This window comes from Oncorhynchus tshawytscha, unplaced genomic scaffold (assembly GCF_018296145.1).
Source record: "Oncorhynchus tshawytscha isolate Ot180627B unplaced genomic scaffold, Otsh_v2.0 Un_contig_9656_pilon_pilon, whole genome shotgun sequence".
NCBI classification, from domain to species: Eukaryota; Metazoa; Chordata; class Actinopteri; order Salmoniformes; family Salmonidae; genus Oncorhynchus; species Oncorhynchus tshawytscha.
In genome coordinates, this window is record NW_024607752.1 from 12,162 (window position 1) to 35,881 (window position 23,720).

Below are 23,720 nucleotides of genomic sequence, written 5' to 3' on the forward strand. Positions count from 1 at the left end.
TATTAGTCTGCCAGCTCTCCACAGTATATTAGCCTGCCAGCTCTCCACAGTACTGTATATTAGTCTGCCAGCTCTCCACAGTATATTAGCCTGCCAGCTCTTCACAGTACTGTATATTAGCCTGCCAGCTCTCCACAGTATATTAGTCTGCCATCAATTCATAGTATATTAGCCTGCCAGCTCTCCACAGTACTGTATATTAGCCTGCCAGCTCTCCACAGTACAGTATATTAGCCTGCCAGCTCTCCACAGTATATTAGCCTGCCAGCTCTCCACAGTATATTAGCCTGCCAGCTCTCCACAGTACTGTATATTAGCCTGCCAGCTCTCCACAGTATATTAGCCTGCCAGCCCTCCACAGTACTGTATATTAGCCTGCCAGCTCTCCACAGTATATTAGCCTGCCAGCTCTCCACAGTATATTAGCCTGCCAGCTCTCCACAGGACTGTATATTAGCCTGCCAGCTCTCCACAGTATATTAGCCTGCCAGCTCTCCACAGTACTGTATATTAGCCTGTCAGCTCTCCACAGTATATTAGCCTGCCAGCTCTCCACAGTATATTAACCTGTCAGCTCTCCACAGTATATTAGCCTGCCAGCTCTCCACAGTACTGTATATTAGCCTGCCAGCTCTCCACAGTATATTAGCCTGCCAGCTCTCCACTGTATAATAGCCTGCCAGCTCTCCACAGTATATTAGTCTGCCAGCTCTCCACACTACTGTATATTAACCTGTCAGCTCTCCACAGTATATTAGCCTGCCAGCTCTCCACTGTATATTAGCCTGCCAGCTCTCCACAGTATATTAGTCTGCCAGCTCTCCACAGTATTGTATATTAGCCTGCCAGCTCTCTACAGTATATTAGCCTGCCAGCTCTCCACAGTATATTAGCCTGCCAGCTCTCCACTGTATATTAGCCTGCCAGCTCTCCACAGTACTGTATATTAGCCTGCCAGCTCTCCACAGTATATTAGCCTGCCAGCTCTCCACAGTATATTCGCCTGGCAGCCCTCCACAGTACTGTATATTAGCCTGCCAGCTCTCCACAGTATATTAGTCTGCCAGCTCTCCACAGTACTGAATATTAGCCTGCCAGCTCTCCACAGTATATTAGCCTGCCAGCTCTCCACTGTATATTAGCCTGCCAGCTCTCCACAGTATATTAGTCTGCCAGCTCTCCACAGTACTGTATATTAGCCTGCCAGCTCTCCACAGTATATTAGTCTGCCAGCTCTCCACAGTACTGAATATTAGTCTGCCAGCTCTCCACAGTATATTAGCCTGCCAGCTCTTCACAGTACTGTATATTAGCCTGCCAGCTCTCCACAGTATATTAGTCTGCCATCAATTCATAGTATATTAGCCTGCCAGCTCTCCACAGTACTGTATATTAGCCTGCCAGCTCTCCACAGTACAGTATATTAGCCTGCCAGCTCTCCACAGTATATTAGCCTGCCAGCTCTCCACAGTATATTAGTCTGCCAGCTCTCCACAGTATATTAGCCTGCCAGCTCTCCACAGTACTGTATATTAGTCTGCCAGCTCTCCACAGTATATTAGCCTGCCAGCTCTTCACAGTACTGTATATTAGCCTGCCAGCTCTCCACAGTATATTAGTCTGCCATCAATTCATAGTATATTAGCCTGCCAGCTCTCCACAGTACTGTATATTAGCCTGCCAGCTCTCCACAGTACAGTATATTAGCCTGCCAGCTCTCCACAGTATATTAGCCTGCCAGCTCTCCACAGTATATTAGCCTGCCAGCTCTCCACAGTACTGTATATTAGCCTGCCAGCTCTCCACAGTATATTAGCCTGCCAGCCCTCCACAGTACTGTATATTAGCCTGCCAGCTCTCCACAGTATATTAGCCTGCCAGCTCTCCACAGTATATTAGCCTGCCAGCTCTCCACAGGACTGTATATTAGCCTGCCAGCTCTCCACAGTATATTAGCCTGCCAGCTCTCCACAGTACTGTATATTAGCCTGCCAGCTCTCCACAGTATATTAGCCTGCCAGCTCTCCACAGTATATTAACCTGTCAGCTCTCCACAGTATATTAGCCTGCCAGCTCTCCACAGTACTGTATATTAGCCTGCCAGCTCTCCACAGTATATTAGCCTGCCAGCTCTCCACTGTATAATAGCCTGCCAGCTCTCCACAGTATATTAGTCTGCCAGCTCTCCACACTACTGTATATTAACCTGTCAGCTCTCCACAGTATATTAGCCTGCCAGCTCTCCACTGTATATTAGCCTGCCAGCTCTCCACAGTATATTAGTCTGCCAGCTCTCCACAGTATTGTATATTAGCCTGCCAGCTCTCTACAGTATATTAGCCTGCCAGCTCTCCACAGTATATTAGCCTGCCAGCTCTCCACTGTATATTAGCCTGCCAGCTCTCCACAGTACTGTATATTAGCCTGCCAGCTCTCCACAGTATATTAGCCTGCCAGCTCTCCACAGTATATTCGCCTGGCAGCCCTCCACAGTACTGTATATTAGCCTGCCAGCTCTCCACAGTATATTAGTCTGCCAGCTCTCCACAGTACTGAATATTAGCCTGCCAGCTCTCCACAGTATATTAGCCTGCCAGCTCTCCACTGTATATTAGCCTGCCAGCTCTCCACAGTATATTAGTCTGCCAGCTCTCCACAGTATAGTATATTAGCCTGCCAGCTCTCTACAGTATATTAGCCTGCCAGCTCTCCACAGTATATTAGCCTGCCAGCTCTCCACTGTATATTAGCCTGCCAGCTCTCCACAGTATATTAGTCTGCCAGCTCTCCACAGTATTGCATATTAGCCTGCCAGCTCTCTATAGTATATTAGCCTGCCAGCACTCCACAGTACTGTATATTAGCCTGCCAGCTCTCCACAGTACTATATATTAGCCTGCCAGCTCTCCACAGTATATTAGCCTGCCAGCTCTCCACAGTATATTAGCCTGGCAGCTCTCCACAGTATATTAGCCTGGCAGCCCTCCACAGTACTGTATATTAGCCTGCCAGCTTTCCACAGTATATTAGCCTGCCAGCTCTCCACAGTACTGTATATTAGCCTGCCAGCTCTCCACAGTATATTAGCCTGCCAGCTCTCCACAGTATATTCGCCTGGCAGCCCTCCACAGTACTGTATATTAGCCTGCCAGCTCTCCACAGTATATTAGCCTGCCAGCTCTCCACAGTACTGTATATTAGCCTGCCAGCTCTCCACAGTATATTAGCCTGCCAGCTCTCCACAGTATATTAGCCTGCCAGCTCTCCACAGTACTGTATATTAGCCTGCCAGCTCTCCACAGTATATTAGCCTGTCAGCTCTCCACAGTATATTAGCCTGTCAGCTCTCCACAGTATATTAACCTGCCAGCTCTCCACAGTATATTAGCCTGTCAGCTCTCCACAGTATATTAGCCTGCCAGCTATCCACAGTATATTAGCCTGCCAGCTCTCCACTGTATATTAGTCTGCCAGCTCTCCACAGTATCTTAGTCTGCCAGCTCTCCACAGTATATTAGTCTGCCAGCTCTCCACAGTATATTAGCCTGCCAGCTCTCCACAGTACTGTATATTAGTCTGCCAGCTCTCCACAGTATATTAGCCTGCCAGCTCTTCACAGTACTGTATATTAGCCTGCCAGCTCTCCACAGTATATTAGTCTGCCAGCTCTCCACAGTATATTAGTCTGCCATCAATTCATAGTATATTAGCCTGCCAGCTCTCCACAGTACTGTATATTAGCCTGCCAGCTCTCCACAGTACAGTATATTAGCCTGCCAGCTCTCCACAGTATATTAGCCTGCCAGCTCTCCACAGTATATTAGCCTGCCAGCTCTCCACAGTACTGTATATTAGCCTGCCAGCTCTCCACAGTATATTAGCCTGCCAGCCCTCCACAGTACTGTATATTAGCCTGCCAGCTCTCCACAGTATATTAGCCTGCCAGCTCTCCACAATATATTAGCCTGCCAGCTCTCCACAGGACTGTATATTAGCCTGCCAGCTCTCCACAGTATATTAGCCTGCCAGCTCTCCACAGTACTGTATATTAGCCTGCCAGCTCTCCACAGTATATTAGCCTGCCAGCTCTCCACAGTATATTAACCTGTCAGCTCTCCACAGTATATTAGCCTGCCAGCTCTCCACAGTACTGTATATTAGCCTGCCAGCTCTCCACAGTATATTAGCCTGCCAGCTCTCCACTGTATAATAGCCTGCCAGCTCTCCACAGTATATTAGTCTGCCAGCTCTCCACACTACTGTATATTAACCTGTCAGCTCTCCACAGTATATTAGCCTGCCAGCTCTCCACTGTATATTAGCCTGCCAGCTCTCCACAGTATATTAGTCTGCCAGCTCTCCACAATATTGTATATTAGCCTGCCAGCTCTCTACAGTATATTAGCCTGCCAGCTCTCCACAGTATATTAGCCTGCCAGCTCTCCACTGTATATTAGCCTGCCAGCTCTCCACAGTACTGTATATTAGCCTGCCAGCTCTCCACAGTATATTAGCCTGCCAGCTCTCCACAGTATATTCGCCTGGCAGCCCTCCACAGTACTGTATATTAGCCTGCCAGCTCTCCACAGTATATTAGTCTGCCAGCTCTCCACAGTACTGAATATTAGCCTGCCAGCTCTCCACAGTATATTAGCCTGCCAGCTCTCCACTGTATATTAGCCTGCCAGCTCTCCACAGTATATTAGTCTGCCAGCTCTCCACAGTATAGTATATTAGCCTGCCAGCTCTCTACAGTATATTAGCCTGCCAGCTCTCCACAGTATATTAGCCTGCCAGCTCTCCACTGTATATTAGCCTGCCAGCTCTCCACAGTATATTAGTCTGCCAGCTCTCCACAGTATTGCATATTAGCCTGCCAGCTCTCTATAGTATATTAGCCTGCCAGCACTCCACAGTACTGTATATTAGCCTGCCAGCTCTCCACAGTACTATATATTAGCCTGCCAGCTCTCCACAGTATATTAGCCTGCCAGCTCTCCACAGTATATTAGCCTGGCAGCTCTCCACAGTATATTAGCCTGGCAGCCCTCCACAGTACTGTATATTAGCCTGCCAGCTTTCCACAGTATATTAGCCTGCCAGCTCTCCACAGTACTGTATATTAGCCTGCCAGCTCTCCACAGTATATTAGCCTGCCAGCTCTCCACAGTATATTCGCCTGGCAGCCCTCCACAGTACTGTATATTAGCCTGCCAGCTCTCCACAGTATATTAGCCTGCCAGCTCTCCACAGTACTGTATATTAGCCTGCCAGCTCTCCACAGTATATTAGCCTGCCAGCTCTCCACAGTATATTAGCCTGCCAGCTCTCCACAGTACTGTATATTAGCCTGCCAGCTCTCCACAGTATATTAGCCTGTCAGCTCTCCACAGTATATTAGCCTGTCAGCTCTCCACAGTATATTAGCCTGTCAGCTCTCCACAGTGTATTAGCCTGTCAGCTCTCCACAGTACTGTATATTAACCTACCAAATCAAATCAAATCAAATTTTATTTGTCACATACACATGGTTAGCAGATGTTAATGCGAGTGTAGCGAAATGCTTGTGCTTCTAGTTCCGACATTGCAGTAATAACCAACAAGTAATCTAGCTAACAATTCCAAACTACTACCTTGTAGACACAAGTTTAAGGGGATGAAGAATATGTACATAAAGATATATGAATGAGTGATGGTACAGAGCGGCATAGGCAAGATGCAGTAGATGGTATAGAGTACAGTATATACATATGAGATGAGTATGTAAACATAGTGGCATAGTTAAAGTGGCTAGTGATACATGTATTACATAAAGATGCAGTAGATGATATAGAGTACAGTATATACATATACATATGAGATGAATAATGTAGGGTGTGTAAACATTATATTAGGTAGCATTGTTTAAAGTGGCTAGGGATATATTTTACATCATTTCCCATCAATTCCCATTATTAAAGTGGCTGGAGTTGAGTAAGTGTGTTGGCAGCAGCCACTCAATGTATATACCAGCTCTCCACAGTACTGTATATTAACCTGCCAGCTCTCCACAGTATATTAGCCTGCCAGCTCTCCACAGTATATTAGCCTGCCAGCTCTCCACTGTATATTAGCCTGCCAGCTCTCCACAGTATATTAATCTGCCAGCTCTCCACAGTACTGTATATTAGCCTGCCAGCTCTCCACAGTATATTAGATTTAACTTGGAAAACAGGTGCTGTCAAGAAAATGTGTTAAGTGAAGTGGAGGGTCCGGTCCCCTAAATAACAAATGACTGTTTGGAGGGTCCTGTCCCCTATTAATCAGTGACTGTTTGGAGGGTCCTGTCCTCCTACTAATCAGTGACTGTTTGGAGGGTCCTGTCCTCCTACTAATCTATGACTGTTTGGAGGGTCCTGTCCCCCTACTAATCTATGACTGTTTGGAGGGTCCTGTCCCCCTACAAATCTATGACTGTTTGGAGGGTCCTGTCCCCCTACTAATCTATGACTGTTTGGAGGGTCCTGTTCCCCTACTAATCAATAACTGTTTGGAGGGTCCTGTCCCCCTACTAATCAATGACTGTTTGGAGGGTGCTGTCCCCCTACTAATCAATAACTGTTTGGAGGGTCCTGTCCCCCTACTAATCTAGGGTCCTGACTGTTTGGAGGGTCCTGTCCCCCTACTAATCAGTGACTGTTTGGAGGGTCCTGTCCCCCTACTAATCAATGACTGTTTGGAGGGTCCTGTCCCCTACTAATCAATGACTGTTTGGAGGGTCCCCCTACTAATCAATGACTGTCTGGAGGGTCCTGGGTCCTGCCCCCTACTAATCTATGACTGTTGAGGGTTGTGACTGTTTGGAGGGTCCTGTCCCCTACTAAATGACTGTTTGGAGGGTCCTGTCCCCTACTAATCAATGACTGTTTGGAGGGTCCTGTCCCCTACTAATCAGTGACTGTTTGGAGGGTCCTGTCCCCCTAGGGTCCTGTCCCCTACTAATCAATGACTGTTTGGAGGGTCCTGTCCCCTACTAATCAATGACTGTTTGGAGGGTACTAATCCTGTCCTGTCCCCTACTAATCTATGACTGTTTGGAGGGTCCTGTCCTCCTACTAATCAATGACTGTTTGGAGGGTCCTGTCCTCCCTAATCTAATCTAATCAATGACTGTTTGGAGGGTCCTGTCCCCTACTAATCTATGACTGTTTGGAGGGTCCTGTCCCCCTACTAATCTATGACTGTTTGGAGGGTCCTGTCCCCCTAACTAATCAATGACTGTTTGGAGGGTCCTGTCCTCCCTAATCAATGACTGTTTGGAGGTCCTGTCCTCCAACTAATCATGACTGTTTGGAGGGTCCTGTCCTCCAACCTACTAATCTAAATGACTGTTTGGAGGGTCCTGTCCTCCTACTAATCTATGACTGTTTGGAGGGTCCTGTCCTCCAACTAATCTATGACTGTTTGGAGGGTCCTGTCCCCCTAATATGACTGTTTGGAGGGTCCTGTCCCCTACTAATCAATAACTGTTTGGAGGGTCCTGTCCTCCAACTAATCTATGACTGTTTGGGTCCTGTCCCCTACTAATCTATGACTGTTTGGAGGGGGTCCCTGTAATCAATAACTACTCCAACTAAATGACTGTTTGGAGGGTCCTGTCCTCCTACTAATCAATAACTGTTTGGAGGGTCCTGTCCTCCTACTAATCAATAACTGTTTGGAGGGTCCTGTCCTCCTACTAATCAATAACTGTTTGGAGGGTCCTGTCCTCCCTAATCTATGACTGTTTGGAGGGTCCTGTCCTCCCTAATCAATAACTGTTTAGGGTCCTGTCCTCCTACTAATCAATAACTGCTGTCCTCCTACTAATGACTGTTTGGAGGGTCCTGTCCCTACCTGACTAATACTAATCAATGACTGTTTGGAGGGTCCTGTCCCCCTACTAATCAATGACTGTTTGGAGGGTCCTGTCCCCCTACTAATCAGTGACTGTTTGGAGGGTCCTGTCCTCCTACTAATCAGTGACTGTTTGGAGGGTCCTGTCCTCCAACTGGAGGGTCCTGTTTGGAGGGTCCTGTCCCCCTAACTAATCAGTGACTGTTTGGAGGGTCCTGTCCTCCTACTAATCAGTGACTGTTTGGAGGGTCCTCCTGTCCTCCCCTACTAATCATGACTAATCAGTGACTGTTTGGAGGGTCCTGTCCCCCTACTAATCAATGACTGTTTGGAGGGTCCTGTCCTCCAACTAATCAATAACCTGCTGTCCTCCTACTAATCAATAACTGTTTGGACTAATCTATGACTGTTTGGAGGGTCCTGTCCTCCAACTAATCTATGACTGTTTGGAGGGTCCTGTCCCTACTAATCAATAACTGTTTGGAGGGTCCTGTCCTCCAACTAATCTATGACTGTTTGGAGGGTCCTGTCCTAACTGTTTGGACTAATCTATGACTGTTTGGAGGGTCCTGTCCCCCTACTAAATAACTGTTTGGAGGGTCCTGTCCCCTAACAATAAAGGTTCCTGTCCTCCAACTAATCTATGACTGTTTGGAGGGTCCTGTCCCTAATCCTACTAATCAATAACTGTTTGGAGGGTCCTGTCCTCCTAATCCTGTTTGGACTAATCAATAACTGTTTGGAGGGTCCTGTCCTCCTACTAATCAATAACTGTTTGGAGGGTGCTGTCCCCCTACTAATCAATAACTGTTTGGAGGGTCCTGTCCCCCTACTAATCTATGACTGTTTGGAGGGTCCTGTCCCCTACTAATCAGTGACTGTTTGGAGGGTCCTGTCCCCCTACTAATCAGTGACTGTTTGGAGGGTCCTGTCCTCCTACTAATCAATGACTGTTTGGAGGGTCCTGTCCTCCTACTAATCAATGACTGTTTGGAGGGTGCTGTCCTCCTACTAATCAATAACTGTTTGGAGGGTCCTGTCCCCTACTAATCAATGACTGTTTGGAGGGTCCTGTCCTCCTACTAATCTATGACTGTTTGGAGGGTCCTGTCCCCCTACTAATCTATGACTGTTTGGAGGGTCCTGTCCTCCTACTAATCAATGACTGTTTGGAGGGTCCTGTCCTCCTACTAATCAATAACTGTTTGGAGGGTCCGGTCCCCTAACTAATCAAATGACTGTTTGGAGGGTCCTGTCCTCCTACTAATCAGTGACTGTTTGGAGGGTCCTGTCCTCCAACTAATCAGTGACTGTTTGGAGGGTCCTGTCCTCCAACTAATCAGTGACTGTCTGGAGGGTCCTGTCCTCCAACTAATCCCCCTACTAATCAGTGACTGTCTGGAGGGTCCTGTCCCCCTACTAATCAGTGACTGTTTGGAGGGTCCTGTCCTCCAACTAATCTATGACTGTTTGGAGGGTCCTGTCCTCCAACTAATCTATGACTGTTTGGAGGGTCCTGTCCCCTACTAATCAATAACTGTTTGGAGGGTCCTGTCCTCCAACTAATCTATGACTGTTTGGAGGGTCCTGTCCTCCTACTAATCAATAACTGTTTGGAGGGTGCTGTCCTCCTACTAATCTATGACTGTTTGGAGGGTCCTGTCCTCCAACTAATCTATGACTGTTTGGAGGGTCCTGTCCCCCTACTAATCAATAACTGTTTGGAGGGTCCTGTCCTCCAACTAATCAATAACTGTTTGGAGGGTGCTGTCCTCCTACTAATCAATAACTGTTTGGAGGGTCCTGTCCTCCAACTAATCAATAACTGTTTGGAGGGTGCTGTCCTCCTACTAATCAATAACTGTTTGGAGGGTCCTGTCCTCCTACTAATCAATAACTGTTTGGAGGGTCCTGTCCTCCTACTAATCAATAACTGTTTGGAGGGTGCTGTCCCCCTACTAATCAATAACTGTTTGGAGGGTCCTGTCCCCCTACTAATCAGTGACTGTTTGGAGGGTCCTGTCCCCTACTAATCAGTGACTGTCTGGAGGGTCCTGTCCTCCTACTAATCAGTGACTGTTTGGAGGGTCCTGTCCCCCAACTAATCAGTGACTGTCTGGAGGGTCCTGTCCCCCTACTAATCAGTGACTGTCTGGAGGGTCCTGTCCCCCTACTAATCAGTGACTGTTTGGAGGGTCCTCTCCTCCAACTAATCATGACTGTTTGGAGGGTCCTGTCCTCCAACTAATATAACTGTTTGGAGGGTCCTGTCCCCCTACTAATCAATAACTGTTTGGAGGGTCCTGTCCTCCTACTAATCACTAATATGACTGTTTGGAGGGTCCTGTCCCCCTACTAATCAATAACTGTTTGGAGGGTCCTGTCCTCCTACTAATCAGTGACTGTTTGGAGGGTCCTGTCCCCCTACTAATCATGACTGTTTGGAGGGTCCTGTCCTCCCTAATCAATAACTGTTTGGAGGGTGCTGACTGTCTGGAGGGTCCTGTCCCCAACTAATCTAATCAGGGTGCTGACTGTTTGGAGGGTCCTGTCCCCCTACTAATCAATGACTGTTTGGAGGGTCCTGTCCCCTACTAATCAATAACTGTTTGGAGGGTCCTGTCCTCCTACTAATCAATAACTGTTTGGAGGGTCCTGTCCTCCTACTAATCAATAACTGTTTGGAGGGTGCTGTCCCCTACTAATCAGTGACTGTCTGGAGGGTCCTGTCCCCTACTAATCAGTGACTGTCTGGAGGGTCCTGTCCTCCTACTAATTATTGACTGTCTGGAGGGTCCTGCCCCCTACTAATCAATGACTGTCTGGAGGGTCCTGTCCCCTACTAATCAGTGACTGTCTGGAGGGTCCTGACCCCTGCTAATCAGTGACTGATTGAGGGCCTTTTCTCCTGCTTCCTGCCTGACATACTGAGAAATGAGGGAGCTTTCTATTTAGTCTTCAGATGACAAACTCCTCAAGAGATGAATGTGAGGGAGGGAGGGTCAGAGAGGAAAAACAGAATGAGAGGTATAGAGTAGTAGATAGAGAGAGAGGCCAGCCAAGATGTCATATTGTCTCACGGAGATCTGGTGTGTGTGTGTGTGTCTGTGTGACAGCTCTGGAAATGTATGGCCATTGATTTGGTAAATAGCGCAGTATTGACGGGATTGACGCCAGCCTGCTGACGGATTATCTGGAAATTGTTTCATGAAAGTTAGTTATGCATTCGGCTCTCTCTCTCTCTCTCTCACTAACACACACACACACACACACACACACACAGAGTGGAGCGGAACACATGTGCGGTCCACGTAGCCTAGTTAACGTCCCCTGATAGAAAGGTAATTTACAACAGAAGAGAGCTGGCTGCCTGGTAACAGACAATCAGTCAGTTAAGAATGTAATTAGCTCTCTACTTTATGTTTTTTCTTCCTCATTTACATGTTCTGTCTTCTAATGCTCTATTTTTAAAGTACTCTGTTCCTGATTCTCTGGAATTTTGGTAATAAAATGTAGGGATTTGACACTTCATTTATAAACAGGCAGACCCCTTGGTTGAGTCAGCCAGTCATTTATAAACAGGCAGACCCCTTGGTTGAGTCAGCCAGTCATGTATAAACAGGCAGACCCAGTCATTTATTGGTTGAGTCAGTCAGTCATTTATAAACCAGTCATTTATAAACAGGCAGACCCCTTGGTTGAGTCAGTCAGTCATTTATAAACAGGCAGACCCCTTGGTTGAGTCAGCCAGTCATTTATAAACAGGCAGACCCCTTGGTTGAGTCAGCCAGTCATTTATAAACAGGCAGTCCCTTGGTTGAGTCAGCCAGTCATTTATAAACAGGAAGTCCCTTGGTTGAGTCAGCCAGTCATTTATAAACAGGAAGTCCCTTGGTTGAGTCAGCCAGTCATTTATAAACAGGCAGAACCCTTGGTTGAGTCAGCCAGTTATTTATAAACAGGCAGACCCCTTGGTTGAGTCAGCCAGTCATTTATAAACAGGCAGACCCCTTGGTTGAGTCAGTCAGTCATTTATAAACAGGAAGTCCCTTGGTTGAGTCAGCCAGTCATTTATAAACAGGAAGTCCCTTGGTTGAGTCAGCCAGTAAACAGGCAGAACCCTTGGTTAGCCAGTTATTTATAAACAGGCAGACCCCTTGGTTGAGTCAGCCAGTCATTTATAAACAGGCAGACCCCTTGGTTGAGTCAGTCAGTCATTTATAAACAGGAAGTCCCTTGGTTGAGTCAGCCAGTCATTTATAAACAGGTCAAGTCATTTATAAACAGGCAGACCCTTGGTTGAGTCAGCCAGTCATTTATAAACAGGCAGAGAGTCAAGTCATTTATAAACAGGCAGACCCCTTGGTTGAGTCAGCCAGTCATTTATAAACAGGAAGTCCCTTGGTTGAGTCAGCCAGTCATTTATAAACAGGAAGTCCCTTGGTTGAGTCAGCCAGTGTCTCGTTAAAGAAACAAGTTCAAACCAAGATGTTGTTCAGTGTTCAGAGATTTCCCAGTTGACACAACCAGACAATTTCTAAGGCATGTGAAGTGTCAACTCCCTCCATCCAGGACATGCTGCTGTGCAAAGGAAGTGCACTTCTGAGAGCCTTATCCAAATCTGGAAAACCACTATCTGCAATTGATTTTTTTTTAAATCAGTCAACTAGACTTTTAATGAAGTGGAGGTTTTTTTGGGGTTGTTTTTTTTTATTTTAGGACTGTTGTTTTAAAGGGGACTGCTTTCTCTTTCTGATGGAAATTAAGGCCATCTGCCGCTAGAGTTGAACGATGCCCTGCTAACGCACGCACGCACACACACACACACACACACACACACACACACACGCACACACACACAAACACGCACACACACACATACAGCTAATGCAGTCATCTGAATTCATTAGTAGATGAGAGTATATGGTCCGGGATACAAATAAATATTTTTTCCTCCCTCGTATCCACAGAATATGTAGATTTATACAGTCTCTCTGGGGTCCCAGTACACACATTTATTTAAGTCCAGTGATTAACAATAAACTAAAGAGAGAGAGTTTAAAAAATATATTATACTTGCTAAAAAGGAGCCACAGAATTTAAAGTGGAGAGAGAGAGAGAGAGAGAGAGAGAGAGAGATAGGTAGAGAGAGAGAGAGAGAGATAGGTAGAGAGAGAGAGAGAGAGAGGTAGAGAGAGAGAGACAGAGAGAGAGAGACAGAGAGGTGAGAGAGAGAGAGAGAGAGAGAGAGAGAGGGTGAGGTGGAGAGAGAGAGAGAGAGAGAGAAAAGAGAGGGTGAGGTAGAGAGAGGGTGAGAGAGAGAGAGAGAGAGAGAGAGAGAGAGAGAGGTGAGGTGGAGAGAGAGGGTGAGGTGGAGAGAGAGAGAGAGAAGAGAGAGGGTGAGGTGGAGAGAGAGGGTGAGGTAGAGAGAGAGAGAGGGTGAGGTGGAGAGAGAGAGAGAGAGGTGAGAAAGGAGAGGGAGAGGAGAGAGAGAGAAAGAGAGAGGGTGAGGTAGAGAGAGAGAAAGAGAGAGAGAGAGTGAGGAGAGAGAGAGAGGAGAGAGAGAGAGAGGGTGAGGAGAGAGAGAGAGAGAGAGAGAGAGGGGTGAGGTGGAGAGAGAGAGAGAGAGAGAGAGGGTGAGGTGGGAGAGAGAGAGAGAGAGAGAGAGAGCGGGTGAGGTGGAGAGAGAGAGAAAGAGAGAGGGTGAGGTAGAGAGAGAGAAAGAGAGAGGGTGAGGTAGAGAGAGGGAGGGAGAGAGAGAGAGAGAGAGAGAGGGTGGGATAATTGCAAACAATCAAGTTTTATTTGCGGGCTACTTTTTGTTTGCATTAAGTAAAAGACATCCAAAGGTTATTTATTTTCTCTCTCTCTCTCCCTCTTTCTCTCTCCCTCTCTCCCCCTCCCTCTCTCTCTCTCTCACCCTCCCTCTCTCTCTACCTCACCTCTCGCTCTCTACCTCTCTCTCTCGCTCTCTCTCTCTCTACCCTTCCCTCTCTCTCTACCTCCCTTTCTCTTTCTCTCTCTCTCTCTCTCTCTCTCTACCTCACCTCCTTTTACCTCACCTCTCTCTCCCTCTCCATCTCACCTCTCTCTCCCTCTTTCTCTCTCCCTCTCTCCCCCCCTCTCTCTCTCTCTCTCTCACCCTCCCTCTCTCTCTACCTCACCTCTCGCTCTCTACCTCTCTCTCTCGCTCTCTCTCTCTACCCTTCCCTCTCTCTCTACCTCCCTTTCTCTTTCTCTCTCTCTCTCTCTCTCTCTCTACCTCACCTCTTTTACCTCACCTCTCTCTCCCTCTCTCTCTCTACCTCACCTCTCTCTCTACCTCACCCTCTCTCTACCTCCCCCTCCCTCTCTCTACCTCACCTCTCTCTCTCTACCTCACCTCTCTCTACCTCACCTCTCTCTCTCTCCCCCTCCCTCTCTCTACCTCACCTCTCTCTCTCTACCTCACCTCTCTACCTCTCTCTCTCCCCCTCCCCCCTCTCTCTACCTCACCTCTCTCTCTCCCCCTCCCTCTCTCTACCTCACCTCTCTCTCTCTACCTCACCTCTCTACCTCCCTCTCTCTCTCTCCCCCTCTCTCTCTACCTCACCTCTCTCTCTCCCCCTCCCTCTCTCTACCTCACCTCTCTCTCTCTACCTCACCTCTCTACCTCCCTCTCTCTCTACCTACCTCTACCCTCTCTCTCTACCTCACCTCTCTCTCTCCCCCCCTCTCTCTCTCTCTCTCTCCCTTCCCTCCTCCTTCTCTCTCTCCTTATAGACTCCACGCATATAGAGAATGTGGAGGCTGTGCAGCGGCTCCAGGACTCTCTCCATGAGGCCTTGCAGGACTTAGAAGGTGCCCACAACACGGAGGACCCTCGGCGGACAGGAAAGCTGCTGATGACCCTTCCCTTGCTCCGTCAGACCGCCGCCAAGGCCGTGCAGCACTTCTACAGCATCAAGGTGCAGGGAAAAGTGCCCATGCACAAACTCTTCCTGGAGATGCTGGAGGCCAAGGCTTGATAATTGGGCGGGGAGGTTTGAATGACAGCTGCATCGCCCAATGAGGATGAAGGACAGCCCCTGAATAGGAGGGGTGATGCCACGGAGAACCTATGACAGTGACATTATAACGCTGATAGTTGTTTCTATGGAACAAAATTAATGAGGAATAGAGGGAAACAAGACAAACTGATTTTAAGGGTGAATATAAAGATGCTGTGGGATATAGTCATGTATATAAAGATGCTGTGTACAGAACTGCTGTTATAATCAGAGACTCTTCGGTCTAGATCACCTGTAACTACTAAGAGGTTTGGTTTCACCTTGTGAATAGGAGTGGTATGATCTGATCAATCTGATTGGTTAGATCCACTCAAGTATCTGATCAATCTGATTGGTTAGAGCTACTCAAGTATCTGATCAATCTGATTGGTTAGAGCTACTCAAGTATCTGATCAATCTGATTGGTTAGAGCTACTCAAGTATCTGATCAATCTGATTGGTTAGAGCTACTCAAGTATCTGATCAATCTGATTGTTTAGAGCTACTCAAGTATCTGATCAATCTGATTGGTTAGAGCTACTCAAGTATCTGATCAATCTGATTGGTTAGAGCTACTCAAGTATCTGATCAATCTGATTGGTTAGAGCTACTCAAGTATCTGATCAATCTGATTGGTTAGAGCTACTCAAGTATCTGATCAATCTGATTGGTTAGTGCTACTCAAGTATCTGATCAATCTGATTGGTTAGAGCTACTCAAGTATCTGATCAATCTGATTGGTTAGTGCTACTCAAGTATGATTTTTTGTTCTCTTTTTTTATTTTTATGTCAGTTGTATAACATTATATTCTGGTATATATCCCAGTCAACAGTTTAGACACACCTGCTCATTTAAGGGTCTTTCTTTTTCGTTGTTGCTGTTTTCTACATTGTAGAATAACAGTGAAGACATCACAACTATTAAATAACAGATATGGAATCATGTAGTAACCAAAAAAGTGTTAAACAAATCAAAAATTATTTGAGATTCTTCAAAGTAGCCACTCTTTGCCTATTTGATGACAGCTTTGCATACTCTTGGAATTCTCTCAACCAGCTTCATGAGGTAGTCACCTGGAATGCATTTCCATTAACAGGTGTGGCTTGTTAAAAGTGAATTTGGAGAATTTCTTTCCTTCTTAATGCGTTTGAACCAATAATTTGTCTTGTGACAAGGTAGTGGTGGTATACAGAAGATAGCCCTATTTGGACCAAGTCCATATGATGACAAGAACAGTTCAAGAAAGCAAAGAGAAATGACAGTCCATCATTACTTTAAGACATGAAGGCCAGTCAATACGGAAAAATTAAAGTACTTTGAAAGATTATTCAAGTTCAGTCGCAAAAACCACCAAGCACTATGATGAAACTGTCTCTCATGAGGACCACCACAGGAAAGGAAGACCCAGAGTTACCTCTGCTGCAGAGGATCAGTTCATTAGAGTTACCAGCCTCAGAAATTGCAGCCCAAATAAATGCTTCACAGAGTTCAAGTAACAGACACATCTCAACATCAACTGTTCAGAGGAGACTGCGTGAATCAAGGCTTCATGGTCGAATTGCTGTAAAGAAACCACTACTAAAGGACACCAATATGAAGAACAAACAATGGACATTTAGACTGGTGGAAATCTGTCCTTTGGTCTGATGAGACCAAATTTGAGATTTTTAGTTCCAACTGCCGTGTCTTTGTGAGATGCAGAGTAGGTGACCAGATGATCTCTGCATGTGTGGTTCCCACCGTGAAGCATGGAGGAGAAGGTGTGATGGTGCTTTGCTGGTGACACTGTCTGTGATTTATTTAGAATTCAAGGCACACTTAACCAGCAGGCTCTACCACAGCATTCTGCAGCGATATTACCGTCCCATCTGGTTTGTGCTTAGTGGGACTGTAATTTGTTTTTCAACAGGACATTGACCCAACACACCTCCAGGCTATGTAAAAGCTATTTGACCAAGAAGGAGAGTGATGGAGTTCTGCATCAGAAGACCTGGCCTTCACAATCACCTGACCTCAACCCAATTGAGATGGTTTGGGATGAGTTGGACAGCAAAGTGAAGGAAAAGCAGCCAACAAGTGCTCAGCATAGGTGGGAACTCCTTCAAGACTGTTGGAAAAGCATTCCAGGTTAAGCTGGTTGAGAGAATACCAAGAGTGTGCAACGCTGTCATCAAGGCAAAGGGTGGCTACTTTGAAGAATCTAAAATATATTTTATATTTTGCTACTTGATTTCATATGTGTAATTTCATAGTTGTGATGTCTACACTTTTATTCTAGAATGTAGAAAATAGCTTAAAAAATAAATAAAGACCCTTGAATGAGTAGGTTTGTCCAAACCTTTGACTGGTACTGTATATGTACTGTATATTGGGTCATTTTCCCCAGGGAATGGATTGGATTTGGCAGTTATTTTGTTGTATTACTTATCAAAGAAGCACATCCATACACCTGTAGGGGTAAGAGTTTGAGCCCTTCGTAACCACACCTGGGTTGAAATAAAATACAAATCTTTCAAAATATTTGAGCATTTGCTTGGAATGCCAGATGGGTGTGGTTTACACTTTTGGGACTATACCATTAGTCCAATTGGCCGAGCAAGCTCAGTTAATCCAGGATATGGTGGTTCCATTAAATGTCATTTAATTTACATGAAAATACTTGTCATGTTGTTTTTAGTTACATTACTCAAACATCTGATGGAGAAGGAAGGCACAGTGACAGTCTGTCACAGGGTCGTGTCACGATACTGCTGTTTCGATACGTGAAGGTATCGTGGCAAGGAAACAAAACATCACGCCGATTTGAAATGACTTGAGAAAAAAAACATTCTAATGTTTCAAACGAACAGCCTTCCGTTGTCAGAGAGCCTTCCGTTGTCAGAGAGCCTTCCGTTGTCAGAGAGCCTTCCGTTGTCAGAGAGCCTTCCGTTGTCAGGGAGCATTCCGTTGTCAGGGAGCCTTCCGTTGTCAGGGAGCCTTCCGTTGTCAGGGAGCCTTCCGTTGTCAGAGAGCCTTCCGTTGTCAGGGAGCCTTCCGTTGTCAGGGAGCCTTCCGTTGTCAGAGAGCCTTCCGTTGTCAGAGAGCCTTCCGTTGTCAGAGATCCTTCCGTTGTCAGGGAGCCTTCCGTTGTCAGAGATCCTTCTGTTGTCAGGGAGCCTTCCCAGAGTCCCCCGAGAGTTTTTTTTTATCCTCTCTTTATATCACACAATATTTTACATAAAGCTGTTTGTTTTTTTATGACCATAGAGTGAATTCTGCTTCCTGTTTTCTTTTTTTGCCATGGAAGGTACAGTGTCATGACAACCCTACACGATACTGGTGTCATGACAACCCTACACGATACTGGTGTCATGACAACCCTACTCTGTTGTGCCCTGAGCAGAGGGAGCAGGGTTCCCCACTTCAGAGATCCCATGTGCGGAACAGAGCTAACCCTCCAACCACTCACAGTAATGTAATGTATAGCTAATTATAGCTAAATACAGAAGAGATGGACTGCTGTTCCCTTGGCACCCACCAACTCCTACCTAACAGTTATAACCTCACACAGCTCCTAGGAACAGAGTTGACACAGTGACAGGTCTCCTATAAAGAACCCCGTTGGGACAGAGCGGACATGTGCAGCCCCCGGACCTCCCTCCTATCACAGAAGAGATAGACTGCTGTTCCCTTGGCACCCACCAACCCCTACCTCCCTCCTCTCAAAGGTGTAACGATCAAACTGATACACTGTTCAGAGCATCTCCTCTACAGTCAACTATAGTCTACTGTAATGTTGACAATGAGATGGAGCTATGGGAATGGAAAGGTCGATGATAACTGCCAAAGGCTGTGTTTACACAACTCTGATATTTTTTTTCCACTAATTGATCTTTTGACCAATCACATGTTTTCACATCATATTTATTTTCTGAGTTGATTGTGATTGGTCAAAAAAATATCCGAATCGGGCTGCCTGTGTGAACGCAGCCTAATTCAGCAGGGGGTTGGGCTTCCGAGTGGCGCAGCGGTCTAAGGAACTTTAGCTCACTGCTAGAGGCGTCACTACAGACCCTGGTTCGATTCCAGGCTGTATCACAACCGGCCGTGATTGGGAGTCCCATAGGGCGGTGCACATTTGGCCCAGCGTCATCCGGGTGAGGGTTTGGCCGGGGTAGGCCGTCATTGTAAATAAGAATTTGTTCTTAACTGACTTGCCTAGTTAAATAAAGGTAAAAAATATATATATATATACATTCATAATAATAAATTCCATTTAAACTCCAGTCAATTCAGAAATTAAACCAAATTCCAATTCCAAATGTACCCTTATAAAAAAACATTGAAGAGAATTAGAACTTCCTTGAGTTGAATGGAATTGACCCCAACACTGTAATTCCGTCATTTAAAGGATCTCAGGACAGTGATAATGTGTCCTTTGTACTGGTCCAAGATCAGTTCTCTCCCCAATTGCCACAGTATTTGAATCTATTGGGAATATAAATTAGCAATCCAGATACTTACTTCATATTCCAATAGCTCCTCGAAGCTTACAACCAGACATTATATTGTAGTACATTTGGGAGTAGCACCGACCCGTACTTGAACCTGGGTCCAGCAACTGTCAAGCAAACACCTTACCCCATTATGGCAAGAGGTATCAAGTCTTATGACAAGGGTTGTGAGGTGTTGGGTGAAGGTCGCTACAATATGATTAACTATGTTAATAAGACTAAGACAAAGAGAGTATCTCTCCAAAGAGTTGTGAGTTTCAGTACTATTCCCTTCTCTGTTCTCCTCAAAGATAATTATTAATTCAAGATAATTATTGTCCCCCCTCCCCCTTCCCTTTATTCGCTCAAATTAATGTAAGAAAAATAAAAAGAAAAAATAATTTATTTTAAGAGGCTAAAACGGTATATATCCAATTAATTTTAATTGTCTTCATAAGCTGAAAATTCTCAAAAGATATAGAGCAATTAAATCTCAGCATTGACTCCGTTACCTCTGGGACAGAGAGGAGACCGTTTAACAGGCTTGGCAGTGAAGGGTTTTGGCTAGACGGCTCTAGACGGCTCTAGACGGCAGACGGCTCTAGACGGCTCTAGACGGCTCTAGACGGCTCTAGACGGCTCTAGACGGCTCTAGACGGCTCTAGACGGCAGACGGCTCTAGACGGCTCTAGACGGCTCTAGACGGCTAACGCGATTGCATGGGCGTCTTTAACGGTTTATTAACCATTAATAAAAGGAGTAATAACAGTCATATTAGCAGTGTAATAGTTTTTTTTCTTTTTAAAGAGTGATCACTGAGCTATGCAAGGCCAAATATGGCCAATACTATTGTGTTTGTTAATGAGCTGACTGTTGAATCTTTGGTTGTACTTTGTTAACATGTTTAAATGAAGAGAATACAGTTAAACGTACACAGTGACTGTTAGTATATAACATATTCTACCCACTTCAGTTCTGTCAACCATGGTAACTGTTCACAATCCTAAACTAATATAGACACAGTGACTGTTAGTATATAACATATTCTATCCCCTTCAGTTCTGTCAACCATGGTAACTGTTCACAATCCTAAACTAATATAGACACAGTGACTGTTAGTATATAACATATTCTACCCACTTCAGTTCTGTCAACCATGGTAACTGTTCACAATCCTAAACTAATATAGACACAGTGACTGTTAGTATATAACATATTCTATCCCCTTCAGTTCTGTCAACCATGGTAACAGTTCACAATCCTAAACTAATATAGACACAGTGACTGTTAGTATATAACATATTCTATCCCCCAGTTCTTCAGTTCTAGACACAGTGACTGTTAGTATATAACATATTCTATCCCCTTCAGTTCTGTCAACCATGGTAAGTTCACAATCCTAAACTAATATAGACACAGTGACTGTTAGTATATAACATATTCTATCCCCTTCAGTTCTGTCAACCATGGTAACAGTTCACAATCCTAAACTAATATAGACACAGTGACTGTTAGTATATAACATATTCTATCCCCTTCAGTTCTGTCAACCATGGTAACAGTTCACAATCCTAAACTAATATAGACACAGTGACTGTTAGTATATAACATATTCTACCCCTTCAGTTCTGTCAACCATGGTAACAGTTCACAATCCTAAACTAATATAGACACAGTGACTGTTAGTATATAACATATTCTACCCACTTCAGTTCTGTCAACCATGGTAACAGTTCACAATCTGTTAGTATAACATATTCTACCCACTTCAGTTCTGTCAACCATGGTAACAGTTCACAATCCTAAACTAATATAGACACAGTGACTGTTAGTATATAACATATTCTATCCCCTTCAGTTCTGTCAACCATGGTAACTGTTCACAATCCTAAACTAATATAGACACAGTGACTGTTAGTATATAACATATTCTACCCACTTCAGTTCTGTCAACCATGGTAACTGTTCACAATCCTAAACTAATATAGACACAGTGACTGTTAGTATATAACATATTCTACCCACTTCAGTTCTGTCAACCATGGTAACTGTTCACAATCCTAAACTAATATAGACACAGTGACTGTTAGTATATAACATATTCTATCCCCTTCAGTTCTGTCAACCATGGTAACTGTTCACAATCCTAAACTAATATAGACACAGTGACTGTTAGTATATAACATATTCTACCCCCTTCAGTTCTGTCAACCATGGTAACAGTTCACAATCCTAAACTAATATAGACACAGTGACTGTTAGTATATAACATATTCTACCCCCTTCAGTTCTGTCAACCATGGTAACAGTTCACAATCCTAAACTAATATAGACACAGTGACTGTTAGTATATAACATATTCTATCCCCTTCAGTTCTGTCAACCATGGTAACAGTTCACAATCCTAAACTAATATAGACACAGTGACTGTTAGTATATAACATATTCTACCCACTTCAGTTCTGTCAACCATGGTAACTGTTCACAATCCTAAACTAATATAGACACAGTGACTGTTAGTATATAACATATTCTATCCCCTTCAGTTCTGTCAACCATGGTAACTGTTCACAATCCTAAACTAATATAGACACAGTGACTGTTAGTATATAACATATTCTACCCACTTCAGTTCTGTCAACCATGGTAACTGTTCACAATCCTAAACTAATATAGATGTTTGGGATTTGGCTGTTGCGTTTTCACAAATGATTTGTTATTATTTGTTTTTGAATTCAGTATTAAAGGAAATTAAGTAATATATTAGTCACCACCTGTAATGCTCCGGGTGTCGTGGGTGTGGAGTCAACTGCAGGAAACAGAATTTCAATGCTGTGCGTCTTTTAATCGCGCTTAACACACCACAGGGTGCTCACAAAAGTAACATACAAAACACAACAGAGCCGAAGGTTACAATGAAATAATCCCGCACAACAACCAGGCGGGCCGGCTGTCTAATAAAGACAAACTAATTAACCCTACACAGGTGCTACCACTAAACATACAAGGAGGGGGAGGAAAAAACAATCAGTGGCAGCTAATAGGCCGGTGACGACGACCGCCGAGCGCCACCCGCCCGGGAAAAGGAAACACCCTCGGTCGGACTCGTGACAGTACCCCCCTGACGCGCGGCTCCCGCAGCGCGCCGACACCGCCTCGAGGTCGCCCCGGAGGACGAGGTGCAGGGCGATCCGGATGGAGGCGATGGAAATCCTTCAACATGGAGGGATCCAAGATGTCTCTCACCGGTACCCAGCACCTCTCCTCCGGACCGTACCCCTCCCAGTCCACGAGGTACTGCAGGCCCCTCACCCGGCGCCTTGAGTCCAGAATGGCCCGGATCCTGTACGCCGGGGTCCCCTCGATGTCCAGTGGGGGGAGGGACCTCCGGTACCTCACTGTCCTGCAGGGGACCAGCCACCACCGGCCTGAGGAGAGACACATGAAACGAGGGGTTAATACGATAATAGGAAGGGAGTTGTAATCGATAACACACCTCGTTTATTCTCCTCAGGACTTTAAAGGGCCCTACACACTGCGGACCCAGCTTCCGGCAGGGCAAGCGGAGAGGTAGGTTTCGGGTCGAGAGCCAGACCCTGTCCCCCGGTACAAACACGGGGGCCTCACTGCGGTGGCGGTCAGCACTCCTCTTCTGCCGTCCACTCGCTTGTCGTAGAGAGTCCTGGACGGCCCTCCAGGTCTCCTTGGAGCGCTGTACCCATTCCTCCACCGCAGGAGCCTCGGTCTGGCTCGGATGCCATGGTGCCAGGACCGGCTGGTACCCCAACACACACTGAAAAGGGGACACGTTAGTAGAGGAGTGGCGTAGTGAGTTCTGAGCCATTTCAGCCCAGGGAATGTATCGTGCCCACTCCCTGGCCGATCCTGGCAATACGACCGCAGAAACCTGCCCACCTCCTGGTTCACTCTCTCCACCTGCCCATTACTCTCGGGGTGATAACCGGAGGTCAGGCTGACGGAGACCCCAAGCGTTCCATGAACGCTCTCCATACCCGAGACGTGAATTGGGGGCCCCGATCCCAGAAACGATGTCCTCCGGCACCCCGTAGTGCCGAAAGACATGGGTGAATAACGCCTCCGCAGTCTGTAGGGCTGTAGGGATACCGGGCAACGGGAGGAGACGGCAGGACTTAGAGAACCGATCCACAATCACTAGAACCGTGGTGTTCCCCTGAGACGGCGGAAGATCGGTCAGGAAATCTATGGACAGATGTGACCATGGCCGCTGTGGAACGGGGAGGGTTGTAGCTTCCTCTAGGAAGGTGCCTAGGAGCCTTACTCACCCGCCCGGAAAAGGAAACACCCTCGGTCGGACTCGTGACA

At 45.9% G+C, this 23,720-nt stretch overlaps 1 protein-coding gene across 1 annotated transcript; it reads left to right on the forward strand.

The window, feature by feature from the left end:
- Positions 1-14,630: 14,630 nt before the first annotated feature.
- LOC121842839 (steroid hormone receptor ERR2-like) lies at positions 14,631-15,848 on the forward strand (the record flags this gene model as incomplete). Its single annotated transcript, XM_042312603.1, has 1 exon — positions 14,631-15,848. A coding segment is annotated over one exon (252 nt), but the record flags the coding sequence as incomplete, so codon positions are not given.
- Positions 15,849-23,720: the final 7,872 nt, after the last annotated feature.